We start from the raw sequence: 20,006 nt of genomic DNA on the forward strand, positions 1-20,006 counted from the left end.
TTTGAACACTTCATGTAGCTCGACCGAGAAAGGTGTCGATCTTGAGCCAATACTGACTCGCTTGAGTTTAGCTTGATAGCTCGACATAATACCATTATGTTAAATGATGACGCCATATATTAAATGAAAATAAGATAATTTGTTACTACCATATATAAGTGCGTGATTTTTCTCCATTTTATTTACCAGCAAACATGGAAGCTTAATTAAGTGTAGAGAAGATTTAGGTTTAATTATGGTACGTGGTCGACTATGTCTTAAATTTCCTGTTGTTTTGGACAAAAATTTCTGAGCATATGCACCTTTGTTTTCTTGTTGTTTGTCCACAAAGACCAACATCTATTGCTAGTTCGCCCAAGAGACCAAGATGAGCTCTTGTCCTACAAAGTTGTGTCGTGTTGTGTCCTTATCTAGTTGGAATAATCACCATAGACTTATAATTTTTACCGTCTCATTTAGCTCGAAACTAGCTCGAGATCGACTCGAAATCGTTACAAGCTGAGCCAGAGTCATGTTTTAGAGCTCGATCTTGAGTTTCACTCAGTTTGAGCTCGCTCGAATTTCAATATGAGTTGAGCTGGGTCAACTCCAACTCGCTCGAACTCGACTCGTTTGCAGCCCTACCAATAGCTAACAAGGTACCGTAACTCAGCACATCACATTTCAGCAACAAAAAATTGATCCCTGGAACATATGGATTTTTTATATTAAAAAAAGCAGGAAAACTCTTTGAAATGCATGCAGTAAGAGGAAATGGACAAGATTGAGAGAGAGAACTCTAGCTAATGAACTCAGCCCGTAGTGGTGAACTCTAGGGAATTAATTTTGCATGCACACTAGTAGATATAGCTAACCTTGAATTGCGAGTACAAAAATATACCCATGCATGCGTACGTGCGAGCAAGAAAATAAAAAGACAGACTAATTATTTATTCACTCGATCGCCATATATATATGTACGTACAATTGTATAAGGTAAGGTACGTAGCGACTTCTCTTTTCCTTTGCATCTTTACTTACTCACATGCGGTACGTATACACATATGCGATATTACTAATACTATATATAGATACAGTTGTTCTTGTTTGGACTCCCAGCCGTCGTGTCTATGAACAGAAACCTTGGATCTTCTTGGCAGCCGGCGCGGCATCGTCGACGGCGAGCCTCTTGCCACCGTCGCGCTCGGGGTTTAGACCGAAATGGATGTTTGGATAATGTGCCCACTGCCAAAGAAAATGTATATGCGAAGTTGATGTTATTAGGGTAATTTGCCTGAGGAATGCATACATTTTAGTAGAATGCATGCATGCATGGATGCTACGACGTACGTTCTTTGCGGCAGTGCTGAAAGCTTCCCTGTGGCTAATGTCGGGGTTGTTTGCTTTGATCCTTCGTATCTCTTCCCTGATCATTAGATTAATTATATTTTAGCATATATCCAATCGTTCTTAAATAAGTAGCACACAACTATTCTTGCAGTTGTATTTTCAGCTAAATTGCTTAAGGAGGAGAAAAGCAGTAGTAGTTAGTCCTACAACATAAGAAAAGTAGAAATTAATATTAGAGAAACTCACTTGATGAATCTGTTGTACGCCGAAGGAACACGCTGCCTCTTCTCAGGAGCTGTTGAATCACATCACATCAATTGAAGCAATGATTAGTTCAAATATTGGAGGAAACCAAGTCAAACCTATTCCATTCCATCAACTCGTATGAACAATCCAGTAATGTAGCTATATTTTGGATGCATGCATGCAATTTATCTAATTAGGAGCATCTAAACATACGTAAACCAACTAGTAATTAAAAGCTCCCTCATACTTTGGCTCAAGTTTTGACCATAATTAAACTGCTTAATTAATAAATTTTATTTATCTCTTCCTAAAATTATACTCTTATTTCGAATAGGAATTCAAAGTTATAAATCATATTTGACTAGGTAAACTTATGGTCAGAGTTCAACCCAAATTATGAGAGGGACTTCTAATTAAACCCAGATGGATAAAGTAAAAACGAGAAGATTAATTGCGTGATGGCACTTACGACGTGCGTGCAGCGTTTGCTCCTGCAGCAGATCATTTTGCGATGAGAACATCATCGTCGGCATCCGGAATTTGGACGACGATGAAGAAGAAGACGAACCAAACTCCGGGCTATTGTAGGCGCTGCCGTGGTCACGAATGAAGCCGTTGCTGCCATTGGGCTTGCTCAGGCTGCTCTCCTACATGTGTCATTGAGAAAAAAAAACTAGCAAATTAATATCATATGTATGTGCATGCTGCAAATTAAGTAAGTAAATAAAGTGTACGAGCATGTGCATGTTGTGATGTATGATACTATAGTATAGTATCATCAAATTTAAGAAGACATGGATGTGACCTGTGCATGCACTACTGTGTAGCCTTTTTTCCTGCTACAGAAAAGTTATTAAGAGCCGGCGTGACATGTCACAATGTATGTTTGTCCTGTTTTGCTGATTAGTCGTCACAGCCGATGAGATATGTGCTAGCCTGAGTAGCAGCTAGCATCGATAGATGACAACATATGTACGCATGAATCATGATCACATTGTACTACTAGCTTGCGAGAATCTTGCTCGTCTCGTCTATGCATGTTCATCGACCTGCATGATCTATCATCATAATTTGAACAGCATGCATGCACCGCAATTAATTACCATGTGCATTTATCAGGATGCTATACATGCATTTATCATAATTTGAACAGCATGCATGTATCATCGGTCAACGAACCTGGACCTGTGCCGCAGGAGGGACCGGTGAGTGCATCTGCCCTCTCAGGCTCACCGAAAGTAGGTTTGTGCAGTGCCCGCACCGGACTGTCACGATGTTGAGCATGCTGTTCCCAGGGACACTCACCTGCGCACAAACCCCAATATCCCAAGAATTAACCAATGGCTAACCGACCATACGTTAGAATCCAGAGCACATGTTGATCCAAGCAAAAAGACAGGTGCATGGTGGGGGGAGGGAACCAAAGATCAAGGTAGATTGGAAAAGGCCTGCGATTAGATTTCAGACCAGGTGTGTGTGAAGCCCTTGTTGCTTTCTTTCCTCTCACTTTGTTTTGCACGTTTCTACTTTAACCAGCTGCATGCTGGTCCAATTTATGACTTTTATCAGAGCCTCGCCTGAACTATGTATTGGATACCCATTTTCTTTCGCCTTTTGGGAGCACGACAATGGCTGCAGCATCTGGGATATTGAGAATCATGGCTGATCACTTTCGTGCCTTTTTCATCTCTTCCTTTTGGGCACTCGCTCCCGTAAGAAATAATTGATAAACAAGCCCATGCATGACCCCTACCAATCATTGTGTATGTAGGTATTTTGGCCCATGCACATACGCATACACGCTCACACCTATACATATACATATGCTACACAAGACGGATTAATTGCATGTTGTGCCAGATTAATTAGCTCTCTGCCACACACATGTGTGTGAGTGTTACTGTGTGTGTTTGTATGTTTGTGAGTGAGTGGTATGGTAAACAGTGCATGTGTGCCGTGGATGGACAATCTCATTGTCTGTCCCAGCTAAATTGTTTTTGGGGCATAAACTAGTACTAGTAGTAGTACAAAGGCAATAGAGATGTGTGGGTGTCCCCTACACTAAGGAAAAGATGCATCAGACAGTGACACTTCATGCAGAGGCTACTTCACACACACTCACATGCACGCACAAGATCCAGCATATATACTCCACAGACTCTCACAGATATGTATACAAGCTACAGTGGTGCCCTCCGATTTCATCACGGGTTTATCTCACAAGTATTGAACTAAAACCACGACGAGTAATTTGGAACGGAGGGAGTAGTAGTTTTGAAAATAGCTTGGTTTAATCATAATTAAGCTCGGCGGGTAAAGCTAGATTATGAAAAATTCTTGAATGTTTTTCCTGTGGTAAACCTACAGCATATGTAAGAAACGTAGCTAAACTCACCCACTACTACTTCATAAGATTGTCTGAAAAATAAATGAAGTGACAGGCGAGTTCATCTTTTCTTCATTAGCGTTTTTCTTGCCGATTAATGATAAGGTGGAAGATTGATTATATATATACTCAGGCTCAGTAGGGAAGATCCATAAGGATCTAACAAATGTTAGTGATCTATGCAAAGGAATCCTTGTTAATAACTTTCTGAACATATGGAGCCAAATTAAAACTTGACGCTCGAATTAGCAACATGATTATTTAGCAAGATTACCAACTGATTGTGTACTAGCTAGTTAGTGAATGATTAATTAGCCGTGATCATGTCATGAAATCACAGAAGTACCAGAAAACGCGTAGCCATTTAATTTGCCCATGTGAAGCTTAAATAAATGAACCGACCAAATGAAAAAAAAAACGCAGCACATGCTCATTGACTATCCCTGGTGCTCGGATGCATGATCAAGCTAAAAGCTAAACATAACGACCTAGTAGTACTTCTCAACATATAATGGAAAACTATGATCAGTAATTAACATTGGCTGCAGTATTTTTCAACGAATTAAGCAAGCATGATGTGTAGGTTTGTCGCATGGTTTAAATTTAGTTGCCAATTGTTCATTTATATTCGCTTTGAGTTCATGGTTCTCATCAAAATATCTTTACACACGAGGACCAAAATAAACGAGTCCAAACTTTCTTTTACCCCTACCTGAATATCTTAACATTAAACTCGATGATAATTAAACATCACAAGCATGCATGAAGAAGAGGGAAACCTGACATGCAGTCAAATAAAATCAATATTAATTTCTTGCTCATGAAACATTATGAATTCCTAAGAAGAGGAAAGCTATGGTGATTGATAAGTAATAATTATTTCTGATGAACATCCTAAATTATGTGAAGACTAACTATTTCTACTGATCTTCTTATGATTTTCTTTTTTGTGAAGGCCTCATGTGATTCTTTTCCATGTATCAGAATATTAAAACAAAAACAAATTAGGCAGGAGAACTAGGAAGATGTGTTCTAATTAACTTCACGAGAAAGGATTCCAAACACAAAAAGGATCTTTATTATTCCATGCCAATACAAACTGAAATGATATATGTAAAAAAGCGTACAAACTATTCTGTGTTATATATAAACTAAATTATTCATGTGTAAATGGTCACTTAGCTTGAACGTGACACAGTGGCACCTATTAATTTCATAGACATATCTATATTGAGAATAAACAATCCAATAAGTTAAACATAGTACTTACGTATCTGCTTGAGATCAATGACCATGTTAGGATATATAAACGTGTTGGTATTCATGCATATAACTTATCAGGCCCAAAGAGAAGCCAGAAATAAAATAAGGAGAACCTTTCAGATAAAATTGTGGAAGAACAAGGGATCAATCAATAGACTTACTTACTTTAAACTTGCAACTCATGTATCAACAATAGTATCTTATAAAGATCGAGCATTTATAATGTTTAAGTAGCATTAACTTTGGCACATGCATGGTGTACAATACTAGTACTAGTATTTGATAACTTTGGCACACGCATGGTGTACAATACTACTAGTATTTGATATTATCTTTATGTTGAGACACTGTTCTCTGTTATTTCAAGTGTATTCAAATCCAGTGATTCACATGCTGAAACACAAGGAGAATGCATGAGGTTGTTATGCTCCATGCAAATATTATATATAGAAGAATGAGAAAAATAAAAGTAAAATTGGAAAATAGTTCTATAAATTGTTGGATATATAAGTGCACAGACGGGCCTAAACAAATGTTCTTTTAGCTGAAACTGAAAGTCCAAGGCAAAATTGAGATCATAATTAAGGAAGGGGGAAAATGCTTCCTGTTTTCTTTTGATAGGATTGTTGTTCTTTTGGTTTTCTTTAGACAATTCTCCAACAAACTGGCAACAACACAAAAAGGAAGAACCCACAATATATATAATCAGGTAGAGAATCTAGAAGACGATTGGATTTTGCAAATAAAGAAACACTATATACAAAGACTTATAGCTCTACAACATTAGACAGGCCAAAAATTGGTCAACCGATCGATCCTGACGAATCTCTCTTTTCTTGGCAGATCTATATCACAGAGAGGGGGGGGGGGGGGGGGGCGAGGGGAGGAGAGAGAGAGAGAGGGAGGGAGGGGGAGAGAGAGAGATTATGCAGGCAACATGTACGCATATGGAGATCTTACCGCGAGTACGGTGTTGCAGAAGTTGCAGTGCACGTAGCAGACTTCTTCTGCCGGTGTGATCTGGCCCGACGACGACATTCTTCCTTCTGATTATCCCCTGGCGCCGCCGCCTCACTGCCCCCCTAGCCGTTCAGACCACGGCGAGGTTCAACAGGCGGCAGCCAAGAAGAAGAAGCGTTGCCGTGGAGAACTGCAGGCTAGCTAGGTTACATGAGCTACTGCTGCTTCTCTCTCTTTCTCTGGGTGTGTAGGTTAGATCGATGGAGAGAGAGAGAGATATGTATGGGCAGAGAGGAAGGAGAAATTGAGCTGTCTAGCTTTCCTCTTTCCAGGTTATATTGATGCTATGGCTCTAGTGAGAGAGAGAGAGAGTAGGAGAGGGGGAGAGAGAGAGAGATGGGGGTTGGAGGATGAGAAATGGCGTGTGTGGTATGATTGCAACAATGAGTGGGTGGCAGATACCCCTATCCCCCTCCATCATGCCTATCTACCAACAAGGATCCACATCGTTAGTGTGCACTTACCAAATTGATCAGTCACCAGCAAGCAAACCCTCGCACACTAGGTTTTACAGAGGGAGAAGTTCTTTCCAACAAAACATCCGACCGTCGAAAAATCACATGGAAATCAAGATCTTGATCCAGAATTGTGTGACTGTGCATGTACTCTGCCGGAGAAAACCAAAAACTACGCTCATATAATTTACATGACTATTTAATTTCCATCGCTCCTGGTTATATATTTTCTTCAACCATTTCTTGGCCTAGGTTGGTTGTGTGCACCGTAATGATGCAGAAGACGGGGCAATCCTCCTTTTGAAAATATTTTTTTCTTGGCTTATATATATGTATATATGCATTCTGTGTAGCTGTGTGTGCGCGCTAAACTTACATATTTTTAAATACACAGATAGATATATGTACGTCCACGCATCCAGATGATCCGATGGATGGATGCCCATGCGGTGTAGATTGAAGTCCCTTTCTGCCTCTCCACGGCGGGCCCGTGCGCTTGTTCGATCGATGCCATAACTTCATCACAGTACCAGCTGCAACTTTGGTTCATGCACATACGTACACTGTAGGGAATAAATTCAAGTAATAGCGTGCGTGTCAAAAAGTTTCACTCTCTGTCCGTAAACATATACTATCATGTTTCACTTTTGGCGTACGTTTAATTATTGTTGACGGACAAACGGACGGCTCGATAATAAACGAGAAAAGTGCGCCGGAGAAAAATGTTGTAGAAGAGAGAACCAGCGCACTGTTCGGATGGCAAATGGCATAGGAGAGAATGTAGGGGGAGTGCAACAAGTGAGAACACCATAGACTAATCAACTCTCATACGATATGATGTGTGCACATGTGATGTGTAGTCGTGTCGAAAAACCTGTGGCTAGCTGTGACCAAGTGATTGGCGTACGTTTTGTAGAGGACGAAGGTGATAAAACGCTGGTGATGAGGACAAGTCGTGAGATAGATCTTGCACCGATGCAGCCCAACAGTACTCACAATTAATCTCTTGGACAAGAAATGATCTCTCGTCCAAAACAAGAAAGATTCCTGGGGGAAGGAACAACCCATACTAGACTTTGGTGCCACTCTCTCACCCCAAAACGGCAACCGCTCTGATCTCCACAAGACGTTCGTGCAACCCTGTCGATCAATCTCTTATCAGTAACCGTGACCTATCAGCCACGGCGCCTGTCCAATCCCTTTTTGCAATTTGACAAAACACCACCAATGATGCCTCCTAGCTCTACCCAACGATATATACCGATGAAATTACTCCGTTTTTTTTTCGGGGTGAAGTTTTGCAATTCTTTTGAGCTAGTGGATGCGGTTTTGTTTGTATGATGATTATGTTGTTCCTTTTCGAGACGGCATCTACGTTTACCACAAACTAGCACGGTCTCCCGTCCAATTGTCGCCCTCTGTTAGCCGGTAAATTAACTAGGCGTGTTCTTTGCGCGTGTCGGCACGTATGCGGAGGTCATATATTAATTAGCTTTTCCCTTCAAATATACTCCCTCTGTTCCTAAATATTTGTGTTTCTAGAGATTTCAACAAGTGACTACATACGGAGCAAAATGAGTGAATTTACACTCTAAAATATGTCTATATACATCCGTATGTGGTAACCATTTGAAATCTCTAAAAAGACAAATATTTAGGAACGGAGGGAGTATATATTAGTTAGCTTGATCAAGTTGAGTTGTAAATCAATTGATGGATGAATTACATGACTTTTGCTTTCCATTTGTACAATGACTAGTCCCTCTCAATTTAATCGTGCAAACTAAAGGCAATGTTGCTCTCATCGTACGATTTGTTCAGGAGAGGTGAATTTCTGATTGACGATGACATGCAGATCGATGCAAAGCATATAGTGCTGTCCACTCTCCCGGTTTCTATTTCTATGAATAGTGACGGCAACACTATGAAGGTAACACAACAATAATTCTTTATTATCCAGGGCTTTGAAATTATTGGCTTGCTCCACTCTGTCATTCTCAAGCTAGCTGTGGAGTCAGTGTGAAATGGAATAATAATAACAGTATATACTTGACTGACCTCTGTGTATATAACCATCATGCACATTTTAGTTTAAGAAATGTGGTGGGCTATCAAATATCATTCCCTTTTTTGTAGTACCGAATTCTATAAATAGTAAAAAAAATATCGAGAAAATGCAATAGACTTTCATCTTCATATATTGATAATAAAAGAGAGTTCGCTCGCAAGAAAAAAGATAATAAAAGAGAGTTATCTACAAAGATCAAGCGGAAAAAGGGCTAAACCCGCCAAAAAACAATGCAACACCCTACTCGCTAAGTGCGATGGAAAAAGCGACACCAATCCCGTTGCCGCGTCTTTGCGTGCTATTTGGGCTCAACTCTGAGGTGTGTCGAGCTGGTGGCATTGGGTTTCTAGTTGTTGAAGATGGCCATATTCTTCCCGCAAAAAAGAAGAAGAGCAAGATAATCGTGTTTGATTGCTTCTAGATCTACCACTCCGTGAGCATGATCACCGAAGATGTGCACTTTCACAACATTGGTGGCCTAGAGAGAACTGTCTGATGCCACTATTCCATGAAGTTGTCCCCGTCAACCAAGGACCAGAAGGTGGATTAGATCCAAGATAGAACATCGGGCCAAACAGTGCATGAAAACGGACGGCCCGCAAGATGGTGGGTCTTGATCTTTGGGGATATGGTCGGTCTAAGAGCATCCACAGCCGGACATAGCAAATCCATCCCATTAAACGTCCGCGGACGCGCATCGTCAGTGCCCGGGCTTGTCCGTTTTTAGCTCTTATTTATCCTTCCATGCAACCATACTCCTCATTTTCTTCCTTATATAGTTGGTCATTTGCATGTGATTGGTGGAGAGATGAAGAGAGAAAGAATAAAGAAAGAGAAAATGTGGTTCAGAGTGGGCCACGTCCTGCGTGGCAGACTGACCGGGCTTGTCCGCAAGCTCTCATATACCCCCCCCCCCCCCCTACATTTGATCTCAATATGAGGGTTCGCGGACAGTCGAGATGTACAAGGACGATATGAGGGATCCGTTTGGGTCAATTTTTTCATTCTCTCCTGTCCTGTCAAGATCATGCGCGTTCGTGGATATTTGAGAAGAATTTGAGGAGGCCGGCTAATTGAGCTGTTCTACTAACTTTGTGGTTATGTAAAATCATAAAACAAGATAAAAGTAACTGAAGACATGGTAACACATCGATGTACACGGGCAGTTGCAGTTGCCACGATTGACTGCGCAGGAGCAGATTCTCCAACATGGAACGATCTCTCTGTCAGTACAGCAGGATGAATTCAACAGTGGCAGTTAGGAGTAGCTAGCTACAGGAGCCTACAGCTGCTAGCTCTACCCTCTAGCTAGCTAGCTGGTCAGTCAGTCTCATGAGTGGAGCTGAGCTGAGGTGAGGAGTAACTGCTAACTAAACATATTGAATCAGTGGGACAGTACACATAACTGCTAGATATAAATGTACATCAGCGACATAAATCGTAGTATAATTAATTAATCATGTTTAGTTGTGTCTTTAGGCTGGTCACAATGGGGAGGAACTTAGGAGTAACATCACACACTTCAATACAACTTTGCTTATGTGGCATATATTTAATGAAGAGAGAGATGTTTGTGGTAACTAGCTAAGTTACCGGAACATCACACACTCCAAAAAACAATGAGTCTATAACCTAATAAATACATCGTTGCATGACACTACATAGATGTTCCTACCCACTATGAAGATAGTAACATAGTCTAGAGAAATGTGTAAGTTACTAGTTTATGTTCTTGCCTATTGTGACCAGCCTTATGATAGGTGCAGCTGAGGAAAATGATAGAGGCGTGTCAGTGTGTGCGCATGTGAGAGTTACTTCGTCCGTTCTTTTTACATGGGATGGTATTAGACAGGATCCTAAGAACGTGGTAATAGACAAAATACATGAATAAAATAGAAATGTATCTGCAAAACAGAGACTTGTAAACATTGGAATTTTGTCAACTTGAGTGTTTATTCACAGGAATTAAAAAGGAAGAAGCATGAATCCTATTAAATATGGTCAAATGAAAATCAAACCACATGAAAATGTATAGTTAAAATGGCCAAATAATTTGCTCGTGCACACATTTGCTCGTGTGGGTTACTTTCTACTCAACATGATCTACAAAACTGAAAGAAATAGCCCAAATAATTTGCGATTGTAAATATTACTCCCTCTGTTTTCAAGTAAGTTCTTTTTTTTGTACAACCTTAACTGTGCAATTTGGCTTTTGACTTTTCTATATGCAAGTATAATATTATAATGATACCTATTAGGCAAATAATACAATTTGTGTCTAACAAACATAGGCCGTTTCTAAACATTTGACGTTCACGATAAATAAGTTTGATTGTTGGCTTCTAAAATGATCTTTAAAGATACATAAATTTGTGTTTTGACTTCCAACTAACCAAAGAAATTTAAATGATGTACTTTTAAACGGACGAGGTTTTCTTAGAGCATCTACATCCGTGGATAGCAGATCGGGACCCTCAAACGCCCGCAGACGCGCCCCATAGTGACCAATCAAACCTCAAATTTACTCCTTGCATATGAATATATACCTCATATTTGAAACCTTCAATTCATACAAAGCAAGCAAACAAGGAAATCCTACGTAGATCAACCTATACTACCCTAATTCTCGTCGGAGATGTGCATTATCTCCGTGCCCGGCTCTGAGTACATGGGCGGCAGCCGGAACTCCAGCTCCTGCGGCTCCTCCTGTTGCTCCGCCTTGTCCTCCACCTTTGACTCCGCGTCAAGTTCGACGAAAAGCGCGCCGGTCGCCACCCGTTCTTGCTGGATGAACCGCCGGTTGGAATCGACATAGGCCACATCCCGGATGGACTCCAGGGTGGCCTGGTGCTCCGTCATCTCTGCCACTTGGGCGACCGCAAAGTCCGGCTCCGCGTCCTCCATGCCGAAACCTATAGCCGATGCCAGCTCGTCCTCTGGCTCCTCCCGCTCGTCGTCCTCTAGATCCACCACCTCCATCAGAACCGGCTGCTGCTCCGGCTCCTCCTCCTCCTCCTCCTCCGGCTTCGACGAGTCTAGAGGAAGGCCGACTGCGATGTTGGTGGCATGCCTTACCCAGATTTCCTCCTCAATCTGGAAATTGGCGCTTCGGCGTGAGCATAGGATATGTCGTCTTATTTTGTCGGGCAATGGCGAAGCCGGACGACGTGGGAAGAGTGATGCAGAGGTGGATGGGCTTGATCTGGTGGCGTAGAGAGGAAGGAGGTGGATGTGGCTAGAGTTGGGGTACGCCGACGGCTTAAATAGCCTAACTTTGGCCTCGGGCGCCGAGCCGGAGCGGTGCCACACAGCGTTCACACCCCCACCAGATGAGACGGCCGCCGGGCTGTTGAGTTTTTGGGCGATTCCATGTGGGACTGCGTCGCCAGTCCAACGTGGCAGACGCGCCTGGGTGTCCCCATATCCGCTCTATATTTGGGCTGGATATAAGTGGTGCTGATCGACCCAGGCGCTTGAAACCCGTTTGAGGCGCCTGTCCGAGTCGATTTTTCTCTTATTCGTCACTGGCCGGCCGGCCGCTCGGGCGAGTTTTAAGGTGCCGGGCTGTAGATGCTTATGATGCGTGTGGAGCCGCGAAATTTGGTAAATACGCCCACTGCGATTTGTGTATGCTCTATTCAGCCTGTGTGTGGCTATGATGTTGTACTAGATTAGAAGGGCTCGTACTCACACAGGTCCACGCCACTATTATATGCGTCCTTTGTTTTATTTTATTTTTTAAGAGAGAGAGAGAGAGATCACGTACGTAGGTGCTTGAGTGCAGTTGTGCTGGACCGCTGGCCAACCAGTTCGCAAATATCTCATGATGATGTGGGTTGTGGCTTGAGAGTTGACATGACAACTAACAATAATCAATGACCAGATTTTTTGTGTTAGGATCATGCATGCATGCATGCCTCTTTTTTTATGTGTGATAATATAGGACCAAGCCTGCATGCACATAATCTGACCTGCTCGCTGAATTATCATTAGGAGACCGTAGCTAATAATGCAGTGATAATATGGGACCAAGCCTTAATGCACATGACCAAGCCTCATATATCGCGCCGATTCTCTGGTCAATTTTAGCCAGGCATCAAAATAGCAAAATAATCTACCGAACCTCGCCAGACCATAAATGTACTGTCTTTAGATTATTGGTTCAAGGAAATTAAGATTGAACCGTGAAAAGGCTAAGGTCAGTCACAATGGATGGTATCATGTGCTAATCATAGTCCATGCATATTACTATTTTAACTTGTATATTCACATTTAATAATACATTAATTAGTATTGTATTACTCCCTCCGTTTTTATTTACTCTTCATATTACAGTTGACTGAAGCCAAACTTTATAAACTTTGGCCAAGTTTATAGAAAAGAATATAAATATTTACCATAAGAAATCTATATGATGCGAAAGTACGTTCAATAATGAATCTAATGATATTCTTTTTGTTATTGTACATGTTAATGTTTTTGTCTATAAATTTCGTCAAAGTTTACAAAGCTTGACTTTGACCAAAACTAATATGGGAGTAAATAAAAAAATGGAGGGAGTAATACATCTGTATTATATTCTCACTTCATTTATTCGTTTGCAGAGTCCCAATACAAAGTTGTGGCTATGATTTATTTATTTATAACTTTTGTCTCTTGATGTGGTATCATAAATCTCCTTTGATATCCTCAATTGCAATGCCACATCATCTTTTCGATTATTTGGCACTGCATGATACTCTCCCCGGCTATTTTCCATAGGATTGTCTCCCCTTGTTTGCTCTATTTTAATTTGCAAGCTCACTCTATTAATTAACCTCATTTCTTGAACAACCTCTCTCTCTCTCCCAATGCTTGATTTGGTCGCTTTGTTTCCGCTAATCATCCCATAACCAATGCTAAACAATAAAATAGTGGATAAATAAGAAATTATGTTGGTCATTTTGAATTTGTTTTTTTAAATTGTACCAAGTTAGAAGAATTTTGAGATGGGCCTAGTGAAAAGAATCAAAAGGAGTATATCACATATACATGTGCACATCAAGCACACACGTGGATGGGAGCCATAGATCATGACATATGTAAAGTAGATATTGATGAAATAATTAATATGGTTTACTCTTTATTTAGGAGCTACTCCTCCGATTTGGTTTATAAGTTCTAATACTTATTTCAAGATTTACTTTGACCATCTATTAGATATAAAATATAGGAGATGCATGCTACACTAAGTACACCATTGAATTTGAATTTTTGAGAAACCCAAATTTTATTAAATTGAAATAATAGTTACATCGTTTATGGGGACGTGTACAATTTCACTCAAAAGGCTCCTGAAACCGGTCATAAGTCAAAGAAAATCTAGCTAATTTAGCAAGCTCATGAGCAACCTTATTACCTTCTCTATTACAATGCTCGAACCTAGAAATAGGAAGATCACAAGCAATATAGTAACAATTTTACATTGAATTTGCATTTGAAAGAAGCTTCCAATGATATAATTTTTATGGCTTTGCTGGACGGCGCCGCAACTCCATATCCAAGTTTTTTGTGGAGGTCCTAACGATGTGTCGTAGCCTTCCATCACCCCGGTGACAATGCAATTTTTTATTATGTGTTCGGCGGTTGGTGCCAGTGTTAGTGGCTTCGACTTACCCTTCACGTGATAGTTGTTCTACATGGATATGGTGGGTGTGGTGCAGTGTTAGACTTGGATCAAAACTCTTATATGAGGATTTGGTAATGGTGCAGCCTACATGGATATGCTGGGTGTGGTGCTGTGTTAGACTTGGATCAAAACTCTTATATGAGGATGTGGCAATGGTGCAACCTATGGGCGTCATTCACATTCCAAACTTGGCGTGGCAACACATGTTAATTTTCCATGGCAAAAACACAAGTTTATCCGACCCACGGCCCCCTCACCCTACCGCCGCACATCGAGATGCACCCTAGAATCTCCTCGATGCATCTGTGTCCCAGGAGCCCGCCATGCCGCGCATCACCCCCCCCCCCCCCCCCTGCCGGATATCTTCTCAGAGGCCATGGGCCGTCGCTGCAGCTCACTGGGACCCTTGTCGAGGACTGAAAATTAGTTGAAATAAAATGGTAGCTTTAAATCTGGAAGAGAAAAATGTTGAAACAAATCATGGCAACTCCATTGTAAACACATGGCAATTTACATAATATACAGATGGTAACTTTTGACCCAAAAAAGGTCATGTTTTCAGGATCTCGTCGCAACGGATTTAATGGTGAATATGGAATTTTAATCAGATTTTCCATGTAAGAGATAAAACATTTTAAAGATTGAAGATACAGAAAATTTCTGCTGACATCATCAGTTTCGTTTTTGTGTGCATGAATATATGAAAGAGAAGAAAAAACGTGTGGGCCCAACCACTTCGTGCCACATGTGCGACAAGAAAAACATGTGGGCCATACTCTTTTGTGTCACACGCGTGGTACTTATCATTTGAGTTTAATAAAAAGACATCATTTTCTAAAACAAACACTGACTCGACAAATAAGGACTAGGATAAACGGTGTAGACCATTCACTATTGTGTGAGCCCTCCACTGGAGTCTATCGATCGCATGGTAAGGGCCGTTATGATCATCCAACTCAAAGATCATGACAGTCAGGAAGAGAGAGCAAGGAGCTTGGGCGTCCCCTTTCGCTCTCTCCCGACCAACTAGGGGTTCCTCCGCCGCCGTCGCCGCCGCCCTAGCTAGCTCCTTCCCGCCGCCGTAGGCCGCCGGGCGCACGCCCCCCATCCAGTACCGCCCCCTCTCCCCCCTCCCTCATCCCGCAACCCGCGTCGCCCCGCTGCGGCCGAGCCGTGCCCCACGTCTCCCGCCCCTAGCCCCTCCTTCCCTCCTTCCTCCCGCCATCGCTGGTGTGCTGCGCCGGCCCTTGGCAGGGTGGCCTCAATGGCGGAGGGCCGCTGGCCTTTCCCCTCCTGGTCTTGGCTGACGCGGGACAGCCTTGGCCCAGGCGGTGCTCCTTGCTACGTCTTGAGCTTGCGTTGGTTTTTTTGAAGAGGAAAGGGTGATGCAGCAATAGTAGCATAAGTATTTCCCTCAGTTTTTTAGAACCAAGGTATCAATCCAGTAGGAGGCTCCTCACAAGTCCCATGCACCTACACACACAAACAAGAACTCGCAACCAACGCAATAAAGGGGTTGTCAATCCCTTCACGTCCACTTGCGAAAGTGAGATCTGATAGAGATAATATGATAAAATAAATATATTTTTGGTATTTTATAATATAGATCGGAAAAGTAAAGATGCAAATAAAAGTAGATTGAAAGCTTATATGATAAGAGATAGGCCCGGGGGCCAAAGGTTTCACTAGTGGCTTCTCTCAAGATAGCATAATTATTACGGTGGATGAACAAATTACTGTCGAGCAATTGATAGAAAAGCGAATAATTATGAGATTATCTAGGCATGATCATGTATATAGGCATCATGTCCATGAAAATAGACCAAAATGATTCTGCATCTACTACTGTTACTCCACACATCGACCACTATCCATCATGCATCTAGAGTATTAAGTTCATAAGAACAGAGTAACGCATTAAGAAAGATGACATGATGTAGAGGGATAAACTCATGCAATATGATATAAACCCCATCTTTTTATCCTTGATGGCAACAACACAATACGTGCCTTGCTGCCCCTGATGTCACTGGGAAAGGACACCGCAAGATTGAACCCAAAGCTAAGCACTTCCCCCATTGTAAGAAAGATCAATCTAGTAGGTCAAACCAAACTGATATTTCGAAGAGACTTGCAAAGATAACTTAATCACACATAAAAGAACTCAGAGGAGATTCAAATATTTCTCATAGATAAACTTGATCATAAACCCACAATTCATCGGATCTCGACAAACACACCGCAAAAAGAGTTACATCGAATAGATCTCCAAAAAGATCAAGGAGAACTTTGTATTGAGATTCAAAGAGAGAGAAGAAGCCATCTAGCTAATAACTATGGACCCGAAGGTCTATGGTAAACTACTCACAACTCATCGGAGAGGCTATGGTGTTGATGTAGAAGCCCTTCGTGATCGATTCCCCCTCCGGCGGAGTGCCGGCGGTGAAGGATCCAAGATGAGATCTCGTGGATACAGAAGGTTACGGCGGTGGAAATAGTTTTTCATGGTCGCTTCTGATGTTTTCGGGGTACATGGGTATATGTAGGAGGAAGAAGTAGGTCGGTGGATGCTCGAGGGGCCCACGAGGGTGGGGGCATGCCAGGCACCCTCTTGTCCACCTCCTTCATTTCTTGACTTCCACTCCAAGTCCTCTGGATCATGTTTGTTCCAAAAAGATCGCTCCCGAAGGTTTCATTCCGTTTGGACTCCGTTTGATATTCCTTTTCTTCAAAACACTAAAATAGGCAAAAAACAGCAATTCGGGCTGGGTCTCCGGTTAGTAGGTTAGTCCCAAAAAATGGTATAAAAGTGTAAAGTAAAGCCCATAAACATCCAAAGCGGGTAATATAACAGCATGGAACAATAAAAAATTGTAGATGCGTTGGAGACGTATCACTCCTCGGTGGCGACGGTCTGGTGCGACAGCGGGTCTTCCCTGATGCAGCGCGGGTGGCCAAGGTGGTGGTGGCACTGCAGTTGGTGGCTGGGCGGTGATGGCGGTGCTCCGGCCCTCCAGGTCCAGATCTGGGCCCTTCGGGCCCGATCTAGGTCAGGGCGGGCCTGCCTCGTGGCCTCTGGTTGGTCTGGTGAGCGGCTCGCGACGGTGATGGCAGCAATGATGCCACACTACTGCAGCATGGCGATGGGAGCTTCACAGGACTGTATGTCTCTAGTCGAGCTTATGGGCTGTTAGAGGGTAGCGGTGGCGATGGCCTACGTGCAGCAGCACGGTGGCGGGGACTTTATGAGCCTCCCAGGCTCGGCCGAGCCTTTTGCCTGGTGTGTCCCTGCTGCTGTGTCCGGTCGACACCCGTCGTTGGCGGTGGAGGACGTCCTTCAGGTGGCGACGTTGCTGCCACCCTTCGGTTCCAATGCCTCGGTGTGCTCTTCTCGTCGCGTACGGACGGATACCGTATATGACGGTGGAGGTTGTTCCCTCTATCATGGTTGTGATCCTGTCGGACCTTGTCTATGGCTGCTTCGTCTCGGGCTGACTGGCCTTGCTATGTTGGCCATGGTGAGACGATGATGGTGACTGCAAGGCCGTGTTGGCATATGTTGGTGGATGGCATGTTTGGTGGAGAGCCTCTGATTGTTCGGGGGTGGGGTTTTGGGGGTTGTCGTGGAATTGTCACGGCAAATGTCCTAGTAAAAGGACTTAGTCGTGGAGCCATCGCAACTAGGAAGCTTAAAAGGGTTAAAACGGGACAAAGGACACGGGAGTTTATCTGGTTTGGCCCCTTGCGGTGAAGGTAATGGCTTAATCCAGTTTGAGGTGGGATTGCTTATGTCTCGATTACCAGGGAGCGAATCCGCTTGACCTAGTTCTCGATCTGATGTTACTTGTCCTGAACCGCCGCCGGGTCGTCTCTATATACAGAGGTCGACGCCCAGCGGCTCTCAGAGTCCCGGCCGGCTCTTAAGCAGTGTTTGGCTCGGTCTCTGTCTATTCCTGTCTTACAACACAAGTCATACACACATATGGCGGTTTATATCTACGGGCTTTAAGTCGCCTTTGGGCCTTGGGCCATTAACAGAACCGCCATCTTCAAGTACCGTCTTGGAGTATAACCCGGCCCCTCCTGGGCAGGTCATACCTAATAGTTATATCCCCAACGTTAGGCCCTAGATTGATTTGAACTGGTTCATGTCAATCTTCAACACTTAGAAAAAATCTTCTGCTCTTTATTGTGCGAGAATTTATAACCCGCCATGACGTCATCTTCTGGATTTGCGATAACCCGCCATGACGTCATCTGCCATTAATTCACGCTTTATCCAACATATCTCAACGGATCCTTATCTTTAATTACCATCCCGAGAATCGACGCATCCTGGTAGCTGGATAACCATATTTTTGGCCTCCTCATTTTTCGCACCCACTTATCAGTCTTTCCCTTATAAATAGCCATGACTAGTTCTTTCCTCATTCTCCCCCTTTCCAGGGTCTTCTTCCTCTCGCAACCTTCTGCCGCTTGAGCTCTGCCGCCGCCGCAGGGCACCACGTCCTCCTCAACCTCGGCCACGGCATCAACCTATGTTGGACCAGAGTATGCCGGCGCCCCACCACTGTTGGATCTGCACCTGTAAGTGCTTCTTCTTTAGCATGTTAGATCGCATTAGGGTTCCTGACCGTTCGTCGTGTTCTTCATGGTTTCTCCGTAGTTCCTCCACCGTAGCCTCTTCTAATCAAAAAGCAATATAGAACTTATGTGGTGGTTGTTTTGCCTCCACTTTTGATACCAGCGGATCCCCTTTCTCTGGAAAGAAATCTCATTAGAACTTACAAACTCATCTGTATGGGTTTTTTTAGGTCTAGATTAATTTCCTTTTTCTAAGCATCCGTTGATTCAAAATAATGATTGCAATCCGTGAAACTTGTTTATGTGACACTTAGCCAAAAATCTGTGTTTTGATAGATCCACCTAGCCATGGCGGCTCAAATCACCAGCTTATATTGCAATGCTCAATAAATAACATCAACCACTCATGGCGGCTTAAATAACCTGGCATAATTAGCCATATACCATTAGGCCCCTTCATAAGCCGCCATTTTGAATATGTACTGTAACACTTTCTCTCCGGCTTAAATTTGAACTGGCAATTTTACTCTTTGTTAGGCTTCCTTCTTCACAATGACGCCCAAATCACCCACTTCATGCAATTGGGTCAAATCCATCGTCACGGATAGTACACTTGATGACTTTGTGAAGACCGGCTATCTGCCAAAGAAGGAAGTCATGTCATACCGTGCTCCTGACCCAACAGAGGAAAAGCCTCAGCCCAAAGAGGGGGAAGTCATCGTCTTCACTGACCACATGAACCGAGGCTTTTCACCACCAGGCTCAAAGCTCTTCAGAGACGTCCTGCACTTTTTTGACCTCCGTCCTCAAGACATCGGACCCAACTCCGTGTCTAATATTTGAAACTTTCAAGTGTTCTGTGAGGTGTATCTTGAAGAAGAGCCCAGTTTGCTACTCTTCAGAGATTTATTTTATTTGAACCGCCAGAATGAATGTGCCAATGGACCTAGTTTGGAGCTCGATGGGGTCTCAATCCAACGACGGAGA

General features: G+C 42.9%; 1 protein-coding gene across 1 annotated transcript; it reads right to left on the reverse strand.

The window, feature by feature from the left end:
• Nucleotides 1-909: 909 nt before the first annotated feature.
• LOC123110194 (protein YABBY 6) lies at nucleotides 910-6,604 on the reverse strand. The gene is made up of 6 exons (XM_044530667.1): nucleotides 6,185-6,604; nucleotides 2,755-2,880; nucleotides 2,045-2,222; nucleotides 1,576-1,624; nucleotides 1,330-1,405; nucleotides 910-1,224 (listed from the first exon to the last, which is right to left on the reverse strand). Exons 1-6 carry the CDS (start codon nucleotides 6,260-6,262, stop codon nucleotides 1,108-1,110), a joined length of 624 nt encoding a protein of 207 aa, XP_044386602.1. The 5' UTR covers nucleotides 6,263-6,604; the 3' UTR covers nucleotides 910-1,107.
• Between the last annotated feature and the right edge of the window lie 13,402 nt (nucleotides 6,605-20,006).

Source organism: Triticum aestivum, chromosome 5B (assembly GCF_018294505.1).
Source record: "Triticum aestivum cultivar Chinese Spring chromosome 5B, IWGSC CS RefSeq v2.1, whole genome shotgun sequence".
In the NCBI taxonomy this organism is placed as follows: domain Eukaryota; kingdom Viridiplantae; phylum Streptophyta; class Magnoliopsida; order Poales; family Poaceae; genus Triticum; species Triticum aestivum.